This window comes from Pristiophorus japonicus, chromosome 3 (assembly GCF_044704955.1).
Source record: "Pristiophorus japonicus isolate sPriJap1 chromosome 3, sPriJap1.hap1, whole genome shotgun sequence".
Taxonomy (NCBI): domain Eukaryota; kingdom Metazoa; phylum Chordata; class Chondrichthyes; family Pristiophoridae; genus Pristiophorus; species Pristiophorus japonicus.
The window spans coordinates 323,059,415-323,086,595 of NC_091979.1; the positions used below are offsets into that span (position 1 = coordinate 323,059,415).

The window sequence follows — 27,181 nt, forward strand, 5'->3', positions numbered from 1 at the left end:
TTCGATGTGTTTCGATCTGTCTGGAATGGGAGATTAGCCACACCTCCTGTATCCTGTCGCTCGCTGATGGGGTGAATTGTTCACTATCTCGACAGAGGTGCCACTCTGTCTGGGCTGGCCAAAATGATTGCATCAGACCTCAAACTGACACCCTTTGTGTTGCCTTGTGTATTACTGGGGAGATTTTGCCTGGACATGTTGCCTCTTCTGTGAGGGTTTTACACGAAAAGCTGGAGAAATGTCCTTTTAAAATATAAAGTTGCCATGTATCCATTTTCCTGGAAGAACCAAATGTACACTCTTCCTCCTTACGGTAGCTGGCTCATCCCCCGTCCGATTCTGTGCCCCTGCAACACTGTCTGTTACTGTACAGAGTGGCCAGAGTCGGTTTACAGACTGTTGGCTGCAGTTGGTCATTTTAAACATGGCATCTTCCCATTCTCCCTGCCACATGTCTCCGTGGTTGGTTTTGCAGAACCTTACAATCCCTAGCTTTCCACCTTTCTATTCCTCTCTGCTCTTTTTAAGATGCTCCTTAAAAACTACCTGTCCTAATATCTCCTCATGCAGCTTGGTATCAATTTTGTCTGATAATGCTCCTGTGAAGCAGCTTGGGACATTTTGCTATGTTAAAGGTGCTATATAAATCCATGTATATCTGGCTCAGAAACATCGTTGTTGATTCACTAATTACAGGTAGTCCACAATTTTTCTGTGTCTGACATATAACTCAAAATTTCCTGTTCAGTAATCTAATTGTCCTACCTGAAGATTGTCTAGCTTTATAAATTGTTTGCCTTTCCAATGTACCTATCTGGGAAAGGCAAACAACTTTATAAAGTTAGACGACCCTGTAGTACAAGTACAAGTTTTAATATTTACTAGCATGGTATTTGAACAACCAAATAGTAGAACTTAATTTTGTAATATTGTTTTAATAAAAATGCCTTTCAGCCCATTCACTATTAAAATTTCATTTCAAAAGTACTGGCTCACCTACAGTGTCTGAACAGTAATGTTGAATAAGTAAACTGCTCAACTACTCGTACTGAATTCTCTATTTCTACTGCATGCTAACCTCTTGATTTAGAAATTTTAAAGCTCATTTTCATAATGGGGGCTTTGAAGGTCATTGTTCCAGCTGAACATTCAGTGTGCTGCGGCAGTAGAATTTGTAGAATAAATATGTGACCTGGTGAGATTATGAATTGAATATGCAAATTTTAAAAACGGCAGTATATGAAATAATTAGCAACAAATCTTTAAAGAGTTTGATTTGATTTGGAACTGTTACGTCCACTATGTGTGCGTTTCATGTGACGTGGGTTTTGGAAATCTAAAACTGATTGCACAAAGACTTTGTTTAATGTATTTATATTGAAGAATGACTTCAAGAAGCATTTCTCCAAACTCCTGTTGTTGCAGAAACTGTACCAGACTATGTAAACTTGTCATACTGTAATTACAACCTCCTGCCAGTAGTGGTACTGTGGCGGCACATTTTTGCAATTCCTAGTTCCCTTCATCTTCACACTCAGTTAAGAGAAACTCTTAGAATTATAAGTCTTGCAGCACTGTTGGGCCTGTGCCGGTTCTTTAAAAGAGCTGTCAATTTAGTCCCATGTCCCAGTTTTTTCCTCATAACACTACAGATCAGTTGTCCAATTACATGCCCAATTGCCTTTTGAAAGTTCCTTTTGAATCTGATTTCATAACACTTTCAGGTAGTACGTTCCAGGTATTAACCATCTGTGTGGAAAAAATTCTCACTTCCCCTCTAGTTCTATTGCCAGTTATTTTAAATCTATGACCTCTGGTTAATTTGCCAGAGGAAACCGATTCTCCCTACTTGCTCCATTAAAACCCCTCATAATTTTGGATACCTATATTAGGTCTCCCCTCTGCTCTAAGGAGAACAATCCCAGCTTCTCCAATCTCTCCACATAACTAAAGTCCCTCATCCCTGGTACCATCCTGGTAAACCTCCTCTGTACCCTCTCCAAGGCCTTGACATCCTTCCTAAAGTGTGGTGCCCAGAGTTGTGTACACTGCTCCAGCTGAGGCCTAACCAGTTATTTGTAAAGGTTTTGCATGAATTCCTTGGTTTTTATATTCAATGCCCTTAGTTACAAAGGTAACTATCCCAAAAGCTTATCAACCTTATGCATATAACGCATACCACATTATCAACTTGCCCTGCCACCTTCAAAGATTTGTGAATATGCAGGCCCAGGTCCCTCTGCTTTTGCACCAACCAGCTCTACTACTCTCACCCAATTGTTGTAAGTTTCTCTTTATAACTGCAAATCATATAAAATCAAATTATTGTATAAAAATACTTGACCTGGAGACAATGCTGATCTTAACTCCCATATTCAATGACACGGGAGATGAACTTTTATAAAATAGAAACAGAAAATGTCAATACACAGGTCAGTCGGCATCTACAAAGTCAAAAGATGGGTAAAAGTTTTAATTTTTAAGTTTGCATTTCTAGCATCTTTCACGACCTCAGGATGTCCCAAAATACTTGACAAATTGTTTATCCTCATACATATAGAACAAGGAAGGCCTGTGTAACTTATCAGAAGGCTCATTCATTAGCTGAATAATAAGGAGCAGTTTTAAAAAACAATGTTTTGCCTACCTTATGTGAAACACTAGTTTCTTCTGTTTTTATTTCAGGCCTAATCTGATTACACTGTTCTGATTTGAGCTTTCTTCTGTTCTGTTATTTCTAGACCTCAGTTCCTATGATTTCACAGCTGTTCAGGTATATGTAAAACTCACGTGACTATTGTAAGAAAAGCAGAGAGTTCTCCCGGTGGCCTGGACAGCATCAGTCCCTCAACCAACACCAAAGAAACCGATTAATTGGTTCTTTGTCTCATTTATTTGAAGGATCCTGCTGTGTACAACATTCTGTTGCAGTTCATATGGAATTCATTGGCTGTGAAGTGCTTTGGGACATCCTGAGGACAGGCTAAAGCTGCCATTATATTCAAAGTTCTTTCTATCTACTCTGGAAAAAGTAATGCTTTTTGACAATGTGTATTTGTTAAAATGTATGTTTTTCTCCCCTTAAATCCCAACTCCCTTTTAGATTCCCCTCACACCACACTTAAATTATTTCCAAAGAGGCTGAGCATGTAGTCTGCTGTCCAGTATCTGCGACTGTTGCTCTGTAATTAAGCCTAAATGAGGTGTATGAGGCACCCAGTGATGACTTTCTTGCTATTTTGATTTCTTCTCATGCCAGCCTAGTGCCTAGCATCAACCAATTGGACGAAATGAGGATCTCAATTGGTAGAGAATAGTCACTTCCTGTCACAGTGCTTCATGCAGCAACTGCTCTGCCTTTTTTTTGTTAATTTCTTAAAATTAAATCACTAAAAGTGAAGATATATTTATATGTATCCCTCCAATTGGGAGATTGTGGACATTGGGGGGCGAAGACATGCACCAACATAACTCCATTATTGAAAGAAGTAATCTTGTAAGATACAAAAGCTGTCGTACACGGAACTGTGTCGAAACAACTTTGTTTTGCCTTAATAGCAGTATAGAACTAACTGGTCAAATCTGAAATTTTCTCTGCAATATCTTTTGAAGTGATGAAATCACTGATCCATGTTTCTTCTTGTTTCTTAGAAGCTTTTTTACCAAGAAGACGAAGGAACCCATTTCTTCTGCTTTTAGTGCTCCTGGCTGGAAGTTATTTGGGAAAATACCCCCAAGGGAAAATTCACAGAAGGATTCCAAAACAATACAGCAGGTATACATTTACAAGAAAATTATGAAGTACCAAATATCTCTTATATAATGTACCTGTTTAGATTGAAAATGATGCTCTGTTTATCGCAATGCCTATAATATAAGAATGACACTATCCGTTTGAGTAATTTAATGTTAACTTGCTGGTTGCAATTTCTTTTCATTACAAAATCTCTCCATGATCTGCCAAAGCAATGACAAATGTAAATGATAAATATTTTCTGTGAATAAGATCAAACACTTCTATAAAAAAAAATATGAATGCTAACAGAAGCCTGTATAATTATGCTGTAGGTAAATAGATGGGAACGTGAAGCAGGAAAAGTTAAAATCACAAATTTGGTGCTTTTTTGCAAAAAAAAATGACTGCGATAAATGGGAGAAACATTGGGTAAATGGAGACAAATGATACAATTTAACATGTACTCAGAAGGTAATTGCTAAATAAACTACGGAAATTGAATTGCAATGTGCTATAACAGTTTTTCATAAGTAACCTTGTATTACACTATGTAGTGGAGTTCTTTTACATGGCTTGCCAGAGATGGCTTATATGAAAAAAGTGGTGCAAAATGGCAGCAACTGATCTACTTTCATGAGACTAGGCAGTGTCTTTGTGTTGAGTGCTTTAATTCCTATACCGTGTGGGAGGTGTACTTGAGTTTGTTCCAGATCATGTATCCTCATTCATAGTTTAGTGAGGTGGAAAGGTCTTTAGTGTTGTCTCAGTATTTCTGCTTCATTTGATGACCAAGGGTGGAAAAGTTGGTGTAAAGTTTCAGCTTTGGGAGTCATCAGCGATCTGGGCACAAACTGTGCCCAAAATTGCGCCCATTTTTGAGATGGCTTTATTTCTCGAGTTTCCGCTCAAACTTATTTACATATTGCCAAACGCAAATTTGCCATGAACCAGTGCAATTGGGCAGCATTTTAAACGGTCATTTTTTTTTTAGAATGTTGCTTTAAAAAATATTCCTTGATCTATGTGGCAATTGGTGTAGTTTGATGCAGCTGAAAATGGATTTATCACAAAAACTAAGCATTTATAATCCGTGTCTAATTTACCACCTATGAGTGACCCAATTTTTAAATTAGTGAAAATGACTTTAAAAAAAAATATACAGAACTATTTGCTAGTTATATTGGGGCACAGTGGTCAGTTTCTTAGTAAATTTAAAAAACAGCTGGATTCAAAAGCTTTTAAAATATGCCTACTGGTGTCTTGCGCCCAAAAGAACCAGCTTAATTTTTAGAGGCCTCCTTGAAGGCCCGCAAACGAGCGCAATTAGCAGAAACTCCCAATGGAGAGTAATTCACCCTGGGGGCGTGCCCAGTTTTATGGGCGGTGCCAGCTTTTAGCGCGATGTTTGTTTAATTCAGAGAAGTGTGAGGTGATGCACTTTGGGAGGGGTAATAGGAAAGGGTTTACACATTAAGCGGTAGGCCACTTAATAGTCTAGATGAACATAGGGACCTTGGAGTGCTTGTCCACAGATCCCTGAAATAGCAGGCCAGGTGGATAATGTGGTTAAGAAGGCATACGGAATGCTTTCCTTTATTGGCCGAGGCATAGAATATAAGTGCAGGGATTTGCGCTGAATGCAATTTCACGATCTTTTGCGCTGGTTACAGATTTCAGGCACATTGCGTCAAAAAAATCAATGCATAAGTGGAAACTCTACCCTGCTGTCTTTAGCCTAATTGGACCTGAAACAGCACTTCCCCTCAAATGTTTTCCTTCTTCTGATTTTTGAAGAAATTCAATGAATTTGGCTAAACAGGATTAGAGAGGTAGCCTATATCTGAGACTTTGAGAATGTTGGGTGCTGTTCCAACTTTACAAAGTCTACATTTTAAACTGCAGTGACAGACTGATGCTGGATTGTTCGTGAATTTGACTCTAACCATTAGAAACATAGAAATTTACAGCGCAGAAGGCGGCCATTTTGACCCATCGTGTCCGCGCCGGCCGACAAAGAGCCGCACGGCCCTTGGTCAGCAGCCTTAAAGGTTACATATAAACCTATGAACAATGACGGAAAGGCAAAGAACAACCAGTCCGCCTCACACAACTGCGACACCCCTTATACTAAAACATTCTACACTCCACCCCAACTGGAGCCATGTGATCTCCTGGGAGAGGCAAAAACCAGATAAAAACCCCAGGCCAATTTAGGGAGAGAAAATCTGGGAAAATTCCTCTCCAACCCATCCAGGTGAACGAAACTAGTCCAGGAGATCACCTTTGGCCGTATTTGATTCCTTGCAGTACTTACCATTATATCTGCGCCGTCCAACAAAAGGTCATCCAGTCTAATCCCAATTACCAGCTCTCGGTCCGTAACCCTGCAGGTTACTGCACTTTAAGTGCCCATCCAACCATTTCTTAAAAGTGGTGAGGGTTTCTGCATCCACCACCCTTCCAGGCAGTGAGTTCCAGATCTCCACAACCCTCTGCGTAAACAAGCCCCCCCCCCCCCCTCAAATCCCCTCTAAACCTTCCACCAACCACCATAAAACTATGTCCCCTCGTTATAGACCCCTCCACCAATGGAAATAGGCCCTTACTATCCACTATGTCCAGGCCCCTCAATATTTTGTACACCTCAATAAGGTCTCTCAACCTCCTCTGTTCCAATGAGAACAAACCCAGCCTATCCAATCTGTCCTCATAGCTAAGATTCTCCATTCCAGGCAACATCCTAGTAAATCTCCTCTGCACCCTCTCGAGTGCAATCACGTCCTTCCTATAATACGGTGACCAGAACTGCACGCAGTACTCCAGCTGTGGCCTAACCAAAGTATTATACAATTTAAGCATAACCTCCCTGCACTTATATTCTATGCCTCGGCCAATAAAGGAAAGCATTCCGTATGCCTTCTTAACCACATTATCCACCTGGCCTGCTATTTCAGGGATCTGTGGACAAGCACTCCAAGGTCCCTTTGTTCATCTAGACTATTAAGTGGCCTACCGCTTAATGTGTAAACCCTTTCCTATTACCCCTCCCAAAGTGCATCACCTCACACTTCTCTGAATTAAATTCCATTTGCCACTGCTCTGCCCACCTGACAGTAGATTGATATCCTCCTGCAGCCCATGACTTGCCTCTTCATTATCAACCACACAGCCAATTTTAGTGTTGTCTGTAAACTTCTTAATCATACTCCCTATGTTCAAATCTAAATCGTTGATATATACCACAAAAAGCAAGAGACCCAGTACTGAGCCCTGCGGAACCTCACTGGAAACATCCTTCCAGCCACAAAAACATCCATCAATCATTACCCTTTGCTTCCTACCTCTAAGCCAATTTTGGATTCAACTTGACACTTTGCTCTGGATCCCATGGGCTTTAACCACCTTGACCAGTCTACCATGTGGGACCTTATCAAAAGCTTTGCTAAAGTCCATATACACTACATCATACGCACTGCCCTCATCGGCCCTCTTGGTCACCGCCTCAAAAAATTCAATCAGGTTAGTCAGACACGATCTTCCCTTAACAAATCCATGTTGACTGTCCCTAATTAATCCTTGCCTTTCCAGATGCAAATTTTACCAATAATTTTCCCATCACTGAGGTTAGGCTGATAGGCCTGTAATTACTCGGCCGATCCCTTTCTCCCTTCTTAAACAAGGGTACTACATTAGCAGCCCTCCAATCCTCTGGCACCATGCCCAGATCCAAAGAGGACAGAAAAATAATGGTCAAGGCCTCTGTAGAAGTATAATCCAGTAGTTGATTATGGACCTTTGTACACTTTTCAAGGTTTGGTGTGTCTTATTGCTAAAATTACTTGAACATTACATTGTTTCTGTAAAAAATTTAGTTACCTGCTTAGCCATGTTAGGAGTTTTATTTATTCAAGAGGGCGAAAAATTAGCAAGTATCCTTTTCAGCTGAGGGTGACATAGTGGCTATGGAATCCTGTTTATTATTTATCAATTATATTTCATTGAAATCTAAATTTGCAGCATTTTAAAATGTATTCCTCCATAGTACATAAAAACTGCACCACATTTGGTGTGGTCCACTGTCTATCCCTTGTCTGCTGCACACACAGATTTCCTGCATCTGCTTTCCTAGTGGCCTTTTTGCAGCATGGTTGAAAAGGTCCTTTTGCCTGCTGCGTACCGAACTTCCCTCCATGTGCTCCTCCCATGCCTTTTTCCTGATGCACACGCACAATGGACATGGGTGGTGGGGGGGTAGCACATGGAGCAAAACTGTAGGCAGTCTTCATCGTCATTACAGCACAGAAGGAGGCCATTTGGCCCATCAAGTCCATGCTAGTTCTCTGTAGAGCAATCCAGTCAGTCCCATTCTCCTGCCCTGCAAGTTTATTTCCCTCAAGTGCCTATCCAATTTCCTTTTGAAGTCATTGATCATCTCCGCTTCCACCCCCCTCGTAGGCAGCGAGCTCTAGGTCATTACCACTCGCTGCGTAAAAATAATTCTTCCTCACATCCCCTCTGTATCTCTTGCTCGAAACCGTAAATCTATGTCCCCATATCCTTGTACCGTCAGCTAATGGGAACAGCTTTTCTTTGTCTACCTTACCTCATCATAATCTAGTACACCTCTATCAAATCTCCCTTCAACCTCCTTTGCTCCAAGGAGAATAACCCCACCGTCTCCAACCTAACCTTGTAGCTAAAATCCCTCATCTCTGGAACCATTCTGATAAATCCCCTCTGCACCCTGTCAAGAACCTTCACATCCTTCCGAAAGTGTGGTGACCAGAACTGGACGCCACACTCCAGTCGTGGCCTAACCAGAGCTTTATAAAGGTTCAGCATAACTTCCCTGCTTTTGTACGCAATACCTCTATTTATGAAACCAGAATCCCATATGATTAGCTAACTACTCTCTCAGTATGTCCTACCACCTTCAAAGATCTATGCATCTGAACTCCCAGGGTCTCTCTGTCCCTGCACACACTTTAGAACTGTGCCATTAAGTCTATATTGTCTCTCCCTACCCCTTTTGCCAAAATGCATCACTCCACACTTCTCGAAATCAAAAAAAGCAGTGGTCCTCCATCCTCTAGTCTGAAAAACAACCATTCACCACGACTCACTGTTTTCTGTCCTAAAGCCAATTTGTTATCCAAGCTGACACTGACCCTTCTATCCCATGAGCCTCACTTTTCTTAAACAGCCTTTTATGTGGCACTTTGTCAAACACCTTCCTAAAATCTATATAGACAATCTCCATTGCATTCACTTCATCAACTCTGTTACTTCATCAGAAAATTCATTTAGATTAATCAAACATAATCTGCCTTTACAAATCCATGCTGGCTCTCCTTAATGAACTTAAAGCTCTCCAAGTGCCTGTTAATTTTTTTCTTGATTATTGTTTTTAAAACCTTACCCACCACTGATGTTAAACTGACCGGCCTGTAGTTATTAGGAATGTCACATTTGCCATTTTCCAATCCTCTGGCACCTCCCCCTGCATCCGTTATCTCCATCCCCACTTCCCCTAGCAACCTGGGATGCAAGCCATCCGGACCGGGCGACTAATCCACTCTTAGCCTAGCCAGCCTTTTCATTACACCCTGTCTTATATCCAGCTGTTAGTACCTATACCATCCAATTTAACTTGACCACCCCTCGTCTGGAAAAATCCAATATCCGGCCAAGTCCCGAGGGTTCCGGATAAGGGAAATTCAACCTGTGCCAACTTTTAGAGATATTGTAGGTTTACCCCTCAGACTTCAGACAAAGCACAGTGCCAACACATCCTACAGAACACACAAAACACAGCGCTAACACTCACAGAAACATAGAAACATAGAAAATAGGTGCAGGAGTAGGCCATTTGGCCCTTCATGCCTGCACCACCATTCAATAAGATCATGGCTGATCATTCACCTCAGTACCCCTTTCCTGCTTTCTCTCCAGACCCCTTGATCCCTTTAGCTGTAAGGGCCATATCTAACTCATTCTTGAATATATCCAATGAACTGGCATCGACAACACTCGCGGTAGGGAATTCCACAGGTTAACAACTCTGTGAGTGAAGAAGTTTCTCCTCATCTCGGTCTTAAATGGCTTACCCCCTATCCCCAGACTATGTCCCCTGGTTCTGGACTTCCCCAACATTGGGAACATAAGAACATAAGAACAGGCCATCTAGCCCCTCGAGCCTGCTCCGCCATTCAATAAGATCATGGCTGATCTGGTCGTGGACTCAGCTCCACTTACCCGCCCTCTCCCCGTAACCCTTAATTCCCTTATTGCTTACAAATCTATCTATCTTTGACTTGAATACATTCAATGAGCTAGTCTCAACTGCTTCCTTGGGCAGAGAATTCCACAGGTTCACAACCCTCTGGGAGAAGAAATTCTTTCTCAACTCGGTTTTAAATTGGCTCCTCCATATTTTGAGGCTGTGCCCCCTAGTTCTAGTCTTCCCCCACCAGTGGAAACAACCTCTCTGCCTCTATCTTGTCTATCCCTTTCATTATTTTAAATGTTTCTATAAGATCACCCCTCATCCTTCTGAACTCCAAGGAGTAGAAGACCCAGTCTACTCAATATATCATAAGGTAACCCCCTCATTTCTCGAATCAGCCTAGTGAATCGTCTCTACCCCTTCCAAAGCTAGTATATCCTTCCTTAAGTAAGGTGACCAAAACTGCACGCAGTACTCCAGGTGCGGCCTTACCAATACCTTATACAGCTGCAGCAACAACTCCCTGCTTTTGTACTCCATCCCTCTCGCAATGAAGGCCAACATTCCATTTGCCTTCCTGATTACCTGCTGCACCATGCAAACTAACCTTTTAGGATTCATGCACAAGGACCCCCAGGTCCCTCTGCACCACAGCATGTTGTAATTTCTCCCCATTCAAATAATATTCCCTTTTACTGTTTTTTTTTCCCAAGGTGGATGACCTCACACTTTCCGACATTGTATTCCATCTGCCAAACCTTAGCCCATTCGCTTAACCTATCCAAATCTCCTTGCAGCCTCTCTGTGTCCTCTACACAACCCGCTTTCCCACTAATCTTAATGTAATCTGCAAATTTTGTTGCACTACACTCTGTCCCCTCTTCCAGGTCATCTATGTATATTGTAAACAGTTGTGGTCCCAGTACTGATCCCTGTGGCACACCACTAACCACTGATTTCCAACCGGAAAAGGACCCATTTATCCCGACTCTCTGCTTTCTGTTCGCCAGCCAATTCTCTATCCATGCTAATATATTTCCTCTGACTCCGCGTACCTTTATCTTCTGCAGTAACCTTTTGTGTGGCACCTTATCGAATGCCTTTTGGAAATCTAAATACACCACATCCATCGGTACACCTCTATCCACCATGCTCGTTATATCCTCAAAGAATTCCAGTAAGTTAGTTAAACATGATTTCCCTTTCATGAATCCATGCTGCGTCTGCTTGATTGCACTATTCCTATCCAGATGTCCCGCTATTTCTTCCTTAATAGTTTCAAGCATTTTCCCCACTACAGATGTTAAACTAACCGGCCTATAGTTACCTGCCTTTTGCCTGCCCCCTTTTTTAAACAGAGGCGTTACATTAGCTGCTCTCCAATCCGCTGGTACCTCCCCAGAGTCCAGAGAATTTTGGTAGATTATAACAAATGCATCTGCTATAACTTCCGCCATCTCTTTTAATACCCTGGGATGCATTTCATCAGGACCAGGGGACTTGTCTACCTTCAGTCCCATTAGTCTGTCCAGCACTACCTCCCTAGTGACAGTGATCATCTCAAGGTCCTCCCTTCCCACATTCCTATGACCAGCAATTTTTGGCATGGTTTTTGTGTCTTCCACTGTGAAGACTGAAGCAAAATAATTGTTTAAGGTCTCAGCCATTTCCACATTTCCCATTATTAAATCTCACTTTTCATCATCTAAGGGACCAACATTTACTTTAGTCACTCTTTTCCGTTTTATATATCTGTAAAAGCTTTTACAATCTGTTTTTATGTTTTGCGCAAGTTTACCTTCGTAATCTATCTTCCCTTTCTTTATTGCTTTTTTAGTCATTCTTTGCTGTTGCTTAAAATCTTCCCAATCCTCTAGTTTCCCACAAACCTTGGCCACCTTATACGCATTGGTCTTTGATTTGATACTTTCCTTTATTTCCTTGGTTATCCACGGCTGGTTATCTCTTCTCTTGCCGCCCTTCTTTTTCACTGGAATATATTTTTGTTGCGCATTATGAAAGAGCTCCTTAAAAGTCCTCCACTGATCCTCAATTGTGCCACCGTTTAGTCCTTGTTTCCAGTCTACTTCAGCCAACTCTGCCCTCATCCCACTGTAGTCCCCTTTGTTTAAGCATAGTACACTCGTTTCTGACACAACTTCCTCACCCTCAATCTGTATTACAAATTCAACCATATTGTGATCACTCATTCCGAGAGGATCTTTTACGAGGAGATCGTTTATTTTTCCTGCCTCGTTACACAGGACCAGATCCAAAATGGCTTGCTCCCTTGTAGGCTCTGTTACATACTGTTCTAAGAAACAATCCCGTATGCATTCTATGAATTCCTCCTCCAGGCTACCCCCTGCGATTTGAGTTGACCAATCGATATGTAGGTTAAAATCCCCCATAACTACTGCCGTTTATTTTTCACATGTCTCCATTATTCCCTTGATTATTGCCCGCCCCACCATGAAGTTATTATTTGGGGGCCTATAAACTACGCCGACCAGTGACTTTTTCCCCTTACTATCTCTAATCTCCACCCACAATGATTCAACATTTTGTTCATTGGAGCCAATATCATCCCTCACAACTGCCCTGATATCATCCCTTATTAACAGAGCTACCTCACCTCCCTTCCCTTCCTGCCTATCTTTCCGAATCGTCAGATACCCCTGTACGTTTAATTCTCAGTCCTGGCCACCTTGCAACCATGTCTCTGTAATGGCCACCAAATCATACCTATTTGTAATGATTTGTGCCGTCAACTCATTTACTTTATTTCTAATGCTGCGTGCATTTAGGTAGAGTGTTTTCATCCTAGTTTTTAAACCATGATTTTTAGTTTTTACCCCTCCTGCAGCCCTTTTATATTCAGTAGTCCTTTTTGTTTCCTGCCTTTGGTTTCTCTGCCCTCCACTTTTACTCATCTCTTTTCTGTCTTTTGTTTTTGTCTCCTTTTTGTTTCCCTCTGTCTCCCTGTATTGGTTCCCATCCCCCTGCCATATTAGTTTAACTCCTCACCAACAGCACTAGCAAACACTCCCCCTAGGACATTGGTTCCGTTCCTGCCCAAGTGCAGACCGTCTGGTTTGTACTGGTCCCATCTCCCCCAGAACCTGTTCCAATGCCCCATGAATTTGAATCCCTCCCTGCTGCACCACTGCTCAAGCCACGTATTCATCTGTGCTATCCTGCGATCCAAATATACCACATCAACTGGTTCTCCTTTGTCCACTTTACTGGAAACATCCTCAAAAAATTCCATGCTTGACAAATCTTCTGGAATTTTTTGAGGATGTTTCCAGTAAAGTGGACAAAGGAGAACCAGTTGATGTGGTATATTTGGACTTTCAGAAGGCTTTCGACAAGGTCCCACACAAGAGATTAATGTGCAAAGTTAAAGCACATGGGATTGGGGGTAGTGTGCTGACGTGGATTGAGAACTGGTTGTCAGACAGGAAGCAAAGAGTAGGAGTAAACGGGTACTTTTCAGAATGGCAGGCAGTGACTAGTGGAGTGCCGCAAGGTTCTGTGCTGGGGCCCCAGCTGTTTACATTGTACATTAATGATTTAGACGAGGGGATTAAATGCAGTATCTCCAAATTTGCGGATGATACTAAGTTGGGTGGCAGTGTGACCTGCGAGGAGGATGCTATTAGGCTGCAGAGTGACTTGGATAGGTTAGGTGAGTGGGCAAATGCATGGCAGATGAAGTATAATGTGGATAAATGTGAGGTTATCCACTTTGGTGGTAAAAACAGAGAGACAGACTATTATCTGAATGGTGACAGATTAGGAAAAGGGAAGGTGCAACGAGACCTGGGTGTCATGGTACATCAGTCATTGAAGGTTAGCATGCAGGTACAGCAGGCGGTTAAGAAAGCAAATGGCATGTTGGCCTTCATAGCGAGGGGATTTGAGTACAGGGGCAGGGAGGTGTTGCTACAGTTGTACAGGGCCTTGGTGAGGCCACACCTGGAGTATTGTGTACAGTTTTGGTCTCCTAACTTGAGGAAGGACATTCTTGCTATTGAGGGAGTGCAGCGAAGGTTCACCAGACTGATTCCCGGGATGGCGGGACTGACCTATCAAGAAAGATTGGATCAACTGGGCTTGTATTCACTGGAGTTCAGAAGAATGAGAGGGGACCTCATAGAAACGTTTAAAATTCTGACGGGTTTAGACAGGTTAGATGCAGAAAGAATGTTCCCAATGTTGGGGAAGTCCAGAACCAGGGGTCACAGTCTGAGGATAAGGGGTAAGCCATTTAGGACCGAGATGAGGAGAAACTTCTTCACCCAGAGAGTGGTGAACCTGTGGAATTCTCTACCACAGAAAGTAGTTGAGTCCAATTCACTAAATATGTTCAAAAGGGAGTTAGATGAAGTCCTTACTACTCGGGGGATCAAGGGTTATGGCGAGAAAGCAGGAAGGGGGTACTGAAGTTTCATGTTCAGCCATGAACTCATTGAATGGCGGTGCAGGCTAGAAGGGCTGAATGGCCTGCTCCTGCACCTATTTTCTATGTTTCTATGTTTCTACTCTGACTAGCACGTGGCACTGGTAGCAATCCCGAGATTACTACTTTTGAGGTCCTACTTTTTAATTTAACTCCTAGCTCCTTAAATTCGTCTCGTAGGACCTTATCCCTTTTTTTTACCTATGTCGTTGGTACCAATGTGCACCACGACAACTGGCTGTTCTCCCTCCCTTTTCAGAATGTCCTGCACTCGCTCGGAGACATCCTTTACCCTTGCATCCTGGAGTCTCGATTGCGGCCGCAGAAACGCCTATCTATTCCCCTTATGATTGAATCCCCGATCACTGTCGCTCTCCCACTCTTTTTTTATGCCCTCCTGTACAACAGAGCCAGCCACGGTGCCATGAACTTGGCTGCTGTTGCTCTCCCCTAATGAGTCATCTCCCTCAACAGCACTCAAAACAGTGTATCTGTTTTGCAGGGGGATGACCAGATGGGACCCCTGCACTACCTTCTTTGTACTACATGACCTGGTATAACTCTTGGGTTGTTATGCAAAATGTAATGTTGTTGAGTAACCATTCTTTATGTTATTGTTCAGTGACTTCTCCCATGCGGGCTATTTTGGTTTTCCCTGACTGGAAGCTTGCCTTGTGGATTGAAAGGCAGGGAGACCAAGTTATTGCTAAACAATATTATTTTGGCTTAGATGATGAATGAAGAGGCCTTGTGCTTCAGAAAATAAAGCCTTGCCTTTGCGCTGAAGTTTTTAATTTCCTCAACACAAGCATGTTAAATTAAATCTGTTGAACAAATATTTATCTAATTTTACTGATGAAATCTTGAACATACAGAAAGTGAAAAAAGTGCCGACAGGAAAACCATTCTGAAAATGGTTTTCTGTGCTGTGCCACCTGCTAATAATTAAACAAAAGTTTGTATTCTCCTGTGGCTGCACTGATTTGCATATTTCTATATGGTAGCAATGACACTGTGATTATACAGGTTAGCTGGGAGGTTATTTTTTATATGAAGGCAATCCTGAGTAAATTAGGCTTGTGGTTAGAAGACAACGTCGATTTTCTTTGAGTTGCATGCATACCACATAATTCTGCTCAGAAGTTGACCTCAAGGCACTGGAGAAGTACCACCAGCGCTGCCTCCGTAAAATCCTGCAAATCCATTGGCAAGATAGGCGTACCAATGTCGTTCTCTCTCAGGCCAACATCCCCAGTATCGAGGCATTGATCACACTCAATCAGCTCCGATGGACTTTCCATATTGCCCACATGCCTGATACAAGCACTCTACACCGAGCTTCGACACAGCAAGCGAGTCCCAGAAGGGCAGAGAAAACACTTCAAGGGCACCCTCAAAGCCTCCTTGAAAAAATGTAACATCCCTACCAACTCTTGGCAACTCTTGGCTCAAGACTGCTCAAAGTGGAGGAGAAGCATTCGAGAAGGCGCTGAACACTTCGAGTCTCTTCGTCGGGAGCACGCAGAAGCCAAGCACAAACAATGGAAGGAGTGTACGACAATCATCATCATCATAGGCAGTCCCTCGAAATCGAGGAAGACTTTTGCTTCCCCTCTGAGTTCTCGAGTGGCTGTATGGTCCAATGCGGGAATTACAGTCTCTAACAGGTCGTTGAAGGAAAAGGTGGGCGGGGAAGCCTGGTTTGCCGCACGCTCCTTCCGCTGCCTGCGGTTGTTTTCTGCATGCTCTCGGCGACGAGCCGCGAGGTGCTCAGCGCCCTCTCTGATGCTTTTCCTCCACTTTGGGCGGTCTTGGGCCAGGGAATCCCAAGTGCCAGTGGGGATGTTTCACTTCATCGAGGAGGCTTTGAGGGTGTCCTTGAAGCGTTTCCTCTGCCCACTTGGGGCTTGCTTAACCACGTAGGAGTTCTGAGTAGAGCATTTGCTTAGGGTACGACAAACCGACCACCCCACCCGCCCCTTCCTCCGACCACCCCTCCCTCCGACCACCCCACCTGCCCGTCCCTCCAACCACCCCACCCGTCCCTCCGACCACCCCATCCGCCCCTCCCTCCGACCACCCCACCCGCCCCTCCCTCCGACCACCCCACCCGCCCCTCCCTCCGACCACCCCACCCGCCCCTCCCTCCGACCACCCCACCCGCCCCTCCCTCCGACCACCCCACCCGCCCCTCCCTCCGACCACCCCACCCGCCCCTCCCTCCGACCACCCCACCCGCCTCTCCCTCCGACCACCCCTCCCTCCGACCACCCCTCCCTCCGACCACCACACCCGCCCCTCCCTCCGACCGCCCCTCCCTCCGACCGCCCCTCCCTCCGACCGCCCCTCCCTCCGACCGCCCCTCCCTCCGACCACCCCACCCGCCCCTCCCTCCGACCACCCCCTGCCCCACCTGTGACAGAGTCTGTCGATCCCACATTACCTTGGAACCTTAGTCACCTTAGAACTCATTAGTGTGGAGGCAAGTCGTCCAGGGGACTGCCTGAGAAGAATGCACGTGGTAACCAAATTGAGATCTGTACACATGGTTTGCCAAATTTATATTAAAACTAAATGGAAAGTAAGAGTAGGAAAAATACATTCTGAAATTTTTAATACATTTGTTATGAACCATTTGAAATAAGTGTATTGTTTGAAGAATAGCACATTTGATTAACACACTGCAATGCACAAAATCTGATTAGAAAGTTCTGTCAATTCCTCCAAATGAAGTTGAAATTGATCTCCCATCTTAGCTGTTTAAATTATTCCTGTTGCTGTTCTTGCCTGTGGTACTCCACACTGTAGAAAGCGTATGAATTGAAGAATAATAATCAGCACAAGAGGCAATTGTGTTGCTACAGTAGGTTTGACATTGAGTATATAATGAAACCGGTAGTAAATCTTGAATCCAATGAAAAAAGATATTTGGAGTTTAGAAGGATTGTTGAGGGATATCCTTGTAAATATTGCCATCATAACATGCAGAAATCTTCCTGATTCTTTGTTTTTCATTTTAAGGTGAACTGGACGGCTGTTGAAATAAGTAAACCAAGATTTGACTTCTAGGATTTAGATTACAGCAATATCAATATGATTGGTAATGAGCCAAGGCCAGCATAGGTATGGATTCATATTAGTCTAAAACCAGTATGCACTGGATTTACTCCGAAAATTAGATATTGGTGTGGTGAAAGTACTTGTACTTGGTATCAACCGAGCCTTTGCTTTTGGTCTCAATGGTGCAAATGTCTGAGAAACTTAGCAAATGGAGATTTGCTACCAGCTCCTCAAAAGCCTTTTGTTCATTTTTTCTTGGGGCAGGGTTAAGGTTAGAACAGTTTAAAGCAAATGTGTTGGTTGTATTTATAAGATTAACTTTACATATTGTGTGTCTGTCATTTAAAATAGCTGGAATGAGCGGTTTGGATGTGCTACGTTGATGTAAGAGAAAATTAGAATAATGTCTTCTAGACCTGTCAGAAGCACCCACTCACTGATTACTGGAAGCTCCCTCTAGTTGCCAAACACTGCAAGCACTGGCACCATACTGAGCAGATTTCCACTTTTAAGCTTTGGTTTCAAATCTCCAGATACTGCCAGAGCCGGAATTTATATGTCTATAAAACATTCTCAACCCTTGTAGTTGAGTCAGAGAATGAGCATACAACTTTTTCAATCGACATACTGTTCTGAGTTGTCTCTTGCAAGGACCTCTTACTTTTTATGGCTCCATCATACTGCAGCTTCAAAAGAGCTAACAACTCTAAATAACTTTGAATATAAGGCTATGACATTTGAAAATAAATAGTTGCGCCAGAAGTACAGCGGGACATACAACTTAAGCTGTAGGAATACCCAAAATTCATTCACATGTATTTATGGGTTATTTTTTACCAGTACATGAAAACCTAAAGAAATACAAGTCCCTGACGACTACGTGTGCGGAAAGTGTATCTGCCTCCAGCTCCTGATGGACCGCGTTGCGGAATTGGAGCTGAAGGTGGATTCACTCTGGAGCATCCACAATGCTGAGAATGATGTGAATAGCACGTGTAACGAGTTGGTCTTACCGAAGGTAAAGGGTCCACAGCCAGATAGAGAATGGAAGACCAGCAGAAAGAGCAGTGCAAGGAAGGTAGTGCAGCGATCCCCTGCGGTCATCCCCCTGCAAAACAGATGGGTAATGTTGAGGGGGATGACCCATCAGGGGAGGAGCAACAGCAGCCAAGTTCATGGCACCGTGGGTGGCTCTGCTGCACAGGAGGGCAGGAAAAAGAGTGGGTGAGCGATAGTGATCGGGGATTCAATTGTAAGGGGAATAGATAGGCGTTTCTGCGGCCGCAACCGAGACTCCAGGATGGTATGTTGCCTCCCTGGTGCAAGGGTCAAGGATGTTTGTGCGAGGCCCCTTGGGGAAGAGTGACCATAATATGGTGGAATTCTGCATTAGGATGGAGAATGAAACAGTTAATTCAGAGACCATGGTCCAGAACTTAAAGAAGGGTAACTTTGAAGGTATGAGGCATGAATTGGCTAAGATAGATTGGCAAATGATACTTAAGGGGTTGACTGTGGATGGGCAATGGCAGACATTTAGAGACCGCATGGATGAATTACAACAATTGTACATTCCTGTCTGGCGTAAAAATAAAAAAGGGAAGGTGGCTCAACCGTGGCTATCTAGGGAAATCAGGGATACTATTAAAGCCAAGGAAATGGCATACAAATTGGCCAGAAATAGCAGCGAACCTGGGGACTGGGAGAAATTTAGAACTCAGCAGAGGAGGACAAAGGGTTTGATTAGGGCAGGGAAAATGGAGTACGAGAAGAAGCTTGCAGGGAACATTAAGGCGGATTGCAAAAGTTTCTATAGGTATGTAAAGAGAAAAAGGTTAGTAAAGACAAACGTAGGTCCCCTGCAGTCAGAATCAGGGGAAGTCATAACGGGGAACAAAGAAATGGCAGACCAATTGAACAAGTACTTTGGTTCAGTATTCACTAAGGAGGACACAAACAACCTTCCGGATATAAAAGTGGTCAGAGGGTCTATTAAGGAGGAGGAACTGAGGGAAATCTTTATTAGTCGGGAAATTGTGTTGGGGAAATTGATGGGATTGAAGGCCGATAAATCCCCAGGGCCTGATGGACTGCATCCCAGAGTACTTAAGGAGGTGGCCTTGGAAATAGCTGATGCATTGACAGTCATTTTCCAACATTCCATTGACTCTGGATCAGTTCCTATCGAGTGGAGGGTAGCCAATGTAACCCCACTTTTTAAAAAAGGAGGGAGAGAGAAAGCAGGGAATTATAGACCGGTCAGCCTGACCTCAGTAGTGGGTAAAATGATGGAATCAATTATTAAGGATGTCATAGCAGCGCATTTGGAAAATGGTTACATGATAGGTCCAAGTCAGCATGGATTTGTGAAAGGGAGATCATGCTTGACAAATCTTCTGGAATTTTTTGAGGATGTTTCCAATAAAGTGGACAAAGGAGTACCAGTTGATGTGGTATATTTGGACTTTCAGAAGGCTTTCGACAAGGTCCCACACAGGAGATTAATGTGCAAAGTTAAAGCACATGGGATTGGGGGTAGTGTGCTGACGTGGATTGAGAACTGGTTGTCAGACAGGAAGCAAAGAGTAGGAGTAAATGGGTACTTTTCGGAATGGCAGGCAGTGACTAGTGGGGTACCGCAGGGTTCTGTGCTGGGGCCCCAGCTGTTTACATTGTACATTAATGATTTAGACGAGGGGATTAAATGTAGTATCTCCAAATTTGCGGATGACACTAAGTTGGGTGGCAGTGTGAGCTGCGAGGTGGATGCTATGAGGCTACAGAGTGACTTGGATAGGTTAGGTGAGTGGGCAAATGCATGGCAGATGAAGTATAATGTGGATAAATGTGAGGTTATCCACTTTGGTGGTAAAAACAGAGAGACAGACTATTATCTGAATGGTGACAGATTAGGAAAAGGGAAGGTGCAACGAGACCTGGGTGTCATGGTACATCAGTCATTGAAGGTTGGCATGCAGGTACAGCAGGCGGTTAAGAAAGCAAATGGCATGTTGGCCTTCATAGCGAGGGGATTTGAGTACAGGGGCAGGGAGGTGTTGCTACAGTTGTACAGGGCCTTGGTGAGGCCACACCTGGAGTATTGTGTACAGTTTTGGTCTCCTAACTTAAGGAAGGACATTCTTGCTATTGAGGGAGTGCAGCGAAGATTCACCAGACTGATTCCCGGGATGGTGGGACTGACCTATCAAGAAAGACTGGATCAACTGGGCTTGTATTCACTGGAGTTCAGAAGAGTGAGAGGGGACCTCATAGAAACGTTTAAAATTCTGACGGGTTTGGACAGGTTGGATGCAGGAAGAATGTTCCCAATGTTGGGGAAGTCCAGAACCAGGGGTCACAGTCTAAGGATAAGGGGTAAGCCATTTAGGACCGAGATAAGGAGAAACTTCTTCACCCAGAGAGTGGTGAACCTGTGGAATTCTCTACCACAGGAAGTAGTTGAGGCCAATTCACTAAATATATTCAAAAGGGAGTTAGATGAAGTCCTTACTACTCGGGGATCAAGGGGTATGGCGTGAAAGCAGGAAGTGGGTACTGAAGTTCATGTTCAGCCATGAACTCATTGAATGGCGGTGCAGGCTAGAAGGGCTGAATGGCTGCTCCTGCACCTATTTTCTATGTTTCTATGTTTCTATGTCTCGGAGTGGGTGCAGGACATTCTGAAAAGGGAGGGTGAACAGCCAGTTGTCGTGGTGCACATTGGTACTAACAACATCGGTAAAAAAATGGGATGAGGTCCGACGAGGCAAATTTAGAGAGCTAGGAGCTAAATTTAAAACGCAGGACCTCAAAAGTAGTAATCTCAGATTTGCTACCAGTGCCACGTGCTAGTCAGAGTAGGAATCGCAGGATACGTGGCTTGAGGAGTGGTGCAGAAGGGAGGGATTCAAATTCCTGGGGCATTGGAACCGGTTCTGGGGGAGGTGGGACCAGTACAAACCGGACGGTCTGCACCTGTGCAGGACTGGAACCAATGCCCTAGGGGGAGTGTTTGCTAGTGCTGCTGGGGATGAGTTAAACTAATATGGCAGGGGGATGGGAACCAATGCAGGGAGACACAGGGAAATAAAAAGGAGGCAGAAGCAAAATATAGAAAGGAGAAGAGTTAAAAGTGGAGGGCAGAGAAACCCAAGGCAAAAAACAAAAACAGCCACATTACAGCAAAATTCTAAAGGGGCAAAGTGTGTTTTAAAAAAAACAAGCCTGAAGGTTCTGTGCCTCAATGCTAGGAGGATTAGGAATAAGGTGGATGAATTAACTGCACAGATAGCAGTTAACGGATACGATGTGATTGGCATCACGGACACATAGCTCCAGGGGGACCAAGGCTGGGAACTCAACATCCAAGGGTATTCAGCATTTAGGAAGGATAAACAGAAAGGAAAAGGAGGCGGAGTGGCGTTGCTGTTTAAAGAGGAAATTAATGCAATTGTAAGGAAGGACATTAGCTTGGATGATGTGGAATCGGTATGGGTGGAGCTGTGGAATACCAAAGGGCTGAGAATGCTAGTGGGTGTTGTGTACAGACCAGCAAAGAGTAGTAGTGAGGTTGGGGACAGCATCAAGCTAGAAATAAGGGATATGTGTAATAAAAGTACAGCAGTAATCATGGGCGACTTGAATCTACACATTGATTGGACTAACCTAACTGGTTGCAGTGCGGTGGAGGAGGATTTCCTGGAGTGTATTAGGAATGGTATTCGAGACCAATATGTCGAGGAACCAACCAGGGAGCTGGCCATCCTAGACTGGGTGATGTGTAATGAGAAGGGACTAATTAGAAATCTTGTTGTGCGAGGCCCCTTGAGGAAAAGTGACCATAATATGGTAGAATTCTTTATTAAGATGGAGAGTGACACAGTTAATTCGGAAGCTAGGGTCCTGAACTTAAGGAAAGGTAACTTCGATGGTATGAGGCGTGAATTGGCTAGAATAGACTGGCAAACGATACTAAAAGGGTTGACGGTGGATAAGCAATGGCAAACATTTAAAGATCACATGGATGAACTTCAGCAAATGTACATCCCTGTCTGGAGTAAAAATAAAACTGGGAAGGTGGCTCAACCGTGGCTAACAAAGGAAATTAAGGATAGTGTAAAGGCCAAGGAAGAGGCATATAAATTGGCTAGAAAAAGCAACAAACTTGAGGACTGGGAGAAATTTAGAATTCAACAGAGGAGGAGGATTAAGGGTTTAATTAAGAGGGAGAAAATAAAGTACGAGAGGAAGCTTGCAGGGAGTATAAAAACTGACTGCAAAAGCTTCTATAAATATGTGAAGAGAAAAAGATTAGTGAAGACAAACGTAGGTCCCTTGCAGTCGGATTCAGGTGAAATTATAATGGGGAACAAAGAAATGGCAGACCAATTGAACCAATACTTTGGTTCTGTCTTCACGAAGGAAGTTACAAATAACCTTCCGAAGGTACTAGGGGACAGTGGGTCTAGTGAGAAGGAGGAACTGAAGGATATCCTTATTAGTCAGGAAATTGTGTTAGGGAAATTGATGGGATTGAAGGCCGATAAATCCCCGGGGCCTGATTGTCTGCATCCCAGAGTGCTCAAGGAAGTGGCCCTAGAAATAGTGGATGCATTGGTGATCATTTTCCAACAGTCTATCGACTCTGGATCGGTTCCCATGGACTGGAGGGTAGTTAATGTAACACCACTTTTTAAAAAAGGAGGGAGAGAGAAAACAGGTAATTATAGACCGGTTAGTCTGACATCAGTAGTGGGGAGAATGTTGGAATCGATCATGAAGGACGAAATAGCAGCGCATTTGGAAAGCGGTGACAGGATCGGATCAAGTCAGCATGGATTTATGAAAGGGAAATCATGCTTGACGAATCTTCTGGAATTTTTTGAGGATGTAACTAGCAGAGTGGGCAAGGGAGAATCAGTGGATGTGGTGTATTTGGACTTTCAGAAGGCTTTTGACAAGCTACCGCACAAGAGATTGTTGTGCAAAGTCAAAGCACATGGTATTGGGGGTAATGTACTGATGTGGATAGGGAACTGGTTGGCAGACAGGAAGCAGAGAGTCGGGATAAACGGGTCCTTTTCAGAATGGCAGGCAGTGACTAGTGGAGTGCCGCAGGGCTCAGTGCTGGGACCCCAGCTCTTTACAATATACATTAACGATTTGGATGAAGGAATTGAGTGTAATATCTCCAAGTTTGCAGGTGACACTAAACTGGGTGGCGGTGTGAGCTGTGAGGAGGACGCAAAAAGTCTGTAGGGTGACTTGGACAGGTTAGGTGAGTGGGCAAATGCATGGCAGATGCAGTATAATGTGGATAAATGTGAGGTTATCCATTTTTGGGGCAAAAACACAAAGGTAGAATATTATTTGAATGGTAGCAGACTAGGAAAACTGGAGGTGCAGCGAGACCTGGGTGTCATGGTTCATCAGTCACTGAAAGTGGGCATGCAGGTACAGCAGGCGGTAAAGAAGGCAAATGGTCTGTTGGCCTTCATAGCTAGGGGATTTGAGTATAGGAGCAGGGAGGTCTTACTGCAGTTGTACAGGGCCTTAGTGAGGCTTTACCTGGAATATTGTGTACAGTTTTGGTGGTCTAATCTGAGGAGGGAGTGCAGCGAAGGTTCACCAGACTGATTCCAGGGATGGCTGGGCTGTCATATGAGGAGAGACTGGATCAACTGGGTCTGTATTCACTGGAGTTTAGAAGGATGAGAGGGGATCTCATAGAAACATATAAGATTCTGACAGGACTGGACAGGTTAGATGTGGGAAGAATGTTCCCGACGTTTGGGAAGTCCAGAACCAGGGGTCATAGTCTTAGGATGAGGGGTAGGCCGTTTAGGACTGAGATGAGAAACTTCTTCAGTCAGAGAGTTGTTAACCTGTGGAATTCCCTGCCGCAGAGTGTTGTTGAGGCCAGTTCATTGGATATATTCAAGAGGGAGTTAGATATGGTCCTTACGGCTAAAGGGATCAAGGGGTATGGAGAGAAAGCAGGAAAGGGATACTGAGGGAATGATCAGCCATGATCTTATTGAATGGCGGTGCAGGCTCGAAGGGCCGAATGGCCTAATCCTGCACCTATTTTTCTATGTTTTTATGAAGACACATAATTTATTTTCTGAAGAGTGTCTGTGAGGCCAAATGCTTTTTGCCAATTTTAACTGTTTAAAAGTGCCAGACTTGGAAGACTAGTTCCCTGTCCGATGAGGCTTTTGTACACTTCTGTTGCTTTTGGACCATTTACAAGAAAAAGCTTTTTATCTGATGGTGATCTTTCTCTTATCTGCAATCTAAATATCTTTCTTGCTCTCTTTTTTTTGTTTGTTTTATAAGTATTATGCACAATGCTCCATTGAAGCTAAATGTATTATCTGTGTGCAAAAGCATTAACCACTCTAGCAATTGTGCTATAGGTACATTCCTATACATCTGGAATACCAGCTTATATCAGGACATCTGTGACCTGGAGCACCCCTTTATGAATCAGTCCTCTGCATCAGCTTTCAATCCAAAATACAAAAATAATGATTATTATTCAATGCTATTATTTATTTATTATATACTTTGAACCTTCAGAATGTGAAGAATGTAGGTTACAGTGACTGCTTTCCTTGTGATAATGGCAAGATGGGAAATTGCACAGTGTTGCCAGTAGTTATCGCATGCATTCTTTTTGACTCCTTTGTGCAAGGTAAGTTTACCATCTGCATTGTTATTGTAATGTACTCCAGCACTCAACTTAGTATTACCATTCTACAGTGAGGTTTCTTTACACCGGTCTTTACCGTGTCATATGGCTGAGTAATAACCTGACGCCTTGATGTAGAATGCAATTTTCCTGGCTGTCATGGCAAAGATAATCGAATTAATTAGCAGCAGACAAATAATGTTTGTGTATTTGCGTATACAGTATTTGTGAGTTATATTAAAATTCAACTGTTGGGGACATTGTATTGGAGGTAAAAGGTGGAGAAAGACAAAATAGTCTGTATTTTTGTATTTTAAGTACCTTTAAAATGCCTGAGCTACGTGTCTAAAATATTCAAGTAGAATGTATAATTAATCTTATACTGAGGTTCGGTTGTGCGTAAAATATTTTGAACCACACTGTTTCATTTGGCCTGGCAGGGTTATACTGTGAATAGTAGGAATGTCTGTTGGATGGTTAGATGTATACCTTGGAACTTCCCTACAAGTCCATGTGAAAATACAGAACCATGAAGAGCATTATATAAAATGAATAGTAAAGGACATCTGAAATCTATTTTCTCTAATGACTCCATAGAATCATAAAGTAGTACAGCACAGAAGGAGGCCATTTGGCCCAATGAGTCTGCGTCATTCCCCCACACCTGCCCCATATCCCTGCAATTTTTTTCTCCTATTTAGCCAATTCCCTTTTGAAAGCTACAGGTGCAGCGTCCCGAATCCAGAACCCTCAGGACTGAGGCCGTTCCAGATTTTGTCTTTTGCCGGATTTTGGAGCTCAGGTTCGGGTATTTCCATATTTCCGAACATCAAAGTGAGGTGGAGGGTGGGGTGGGGGGTCGGGGGGCGGGTGGGGGTCGCCGGTCGGGTGGGGGGGGGGGCGGGGGTCGCTGGTTGGGGCCTCGCTGCCGAGGAGCTGTTCACGGGGGGCCTGCCGCCAAGGAGCTGTTCACGGGGGGGCCCCGCCCACCGAGGAGCTGTTCCTGGGGGGCCCCACCGAGGAGCTGTTCCTGGGGGGCCCCACCGAGGAGCTGTTCACGGGGGGCCCCGCCCACCGAGGAGCTGTTCACGGGGGGCCCCGCCCACCGAGGAGCTGTTCACGGGGGGCCCCGCCCACCGAGGAGCTGTTCACGGGGGGCCCCACCCACCGAGGAGCTGTTCACGGGGGGCCCCGCCCACCGAGGAGCTGTTCACGGGGGGCCCCACCGAGGAGCTGTTCACGGGGAGCCCCGCCCACCGAGGAGCTGTTCACGGGGGGCCCCACCGAGGAGCTGTTCACTGGGGCCCCACCGAGGAGCTGTTTACTGGGGCCCCACCGAGGAGCTGTTCACGGGGGGGGCCCCACCGAGGAGCTGTTCACGGGGGGGGCACCACCGAGGAGCTGTTCACGGGGGGCCCCGCCCACCGAGGAGCTGTTCACGGGGGGCCCCGCCCACCGAGGAGCTGTTCACGGGGGGCCCCACCGAGGAGCTGTTCACGGGGGGCCCCACCGAGGAGCTGTTCACGGGGGGCCCCACCGAGGAGCTGTTCACGGGGGGCCCTACCGAGGAGCTGTTCACGGGGTGGGCACCACCGAGGAGCTGTTCACGGGGTGGGCACCACCGAGGAGCTGTTCACGGGGGGCCCCACCGAGGAGCTGTTCACGGGGGGCCCCACCGAGGAGCTGTTCACGGGGGGCCCCACCGAGGAGCTGTTCACGGGGGGCCCCACCGAGGAGCTGTTCACGGGGGGCCCCACCGAGGAGCTGTTCACGGGGGGCCCCACCGAGGAGCTGTTCACGGGGGGCCCCACTGAGGAGCTGTTCACAGGGGGGGCCCGCCGCCGAGGAGGTGTTTGCGGTGGCAAGGGGTGGTGTGGTGAGGCCCGAGATCCGGTGGCGGCACCTCGAGGTCGGCAGGGTCCGGATTCCAGAACATTTTACGGATTCCGGACTACCCTGTCACCAATTGGTTCGGATTCCGGAACTCCGGATTTTGGATGC

The 27,181-nt window shown here is 44.7% G+C and overlaps 1 protein-coding gene across 3 annotated transcripts in view; it reads left to right on the forward strand.

Moving 5' to 3' along the window:
* The window catches only part of LOC139260389 (TBC1 domain family member 12-like), a 154,702-nt gene that overhangs the window by 67,740 nt on the left and 59,781 nt on the right, over window positions 1–27,181 (forward strand). For all 3 annotated transcript variants that reach the window (XM_070876956.1, XM_070876959.1, XM_070876957.1), the window contains exon 2: window positions 3,652–3,775. In XM_070876956.1, coding sequence (XP_070733057.1) covers window positions 3,652–3,775 — 124 coding nt within the window. The remainder of the gene's footprint in view (window positions 1–3,651; window positions 3,776–27,181) is intronic.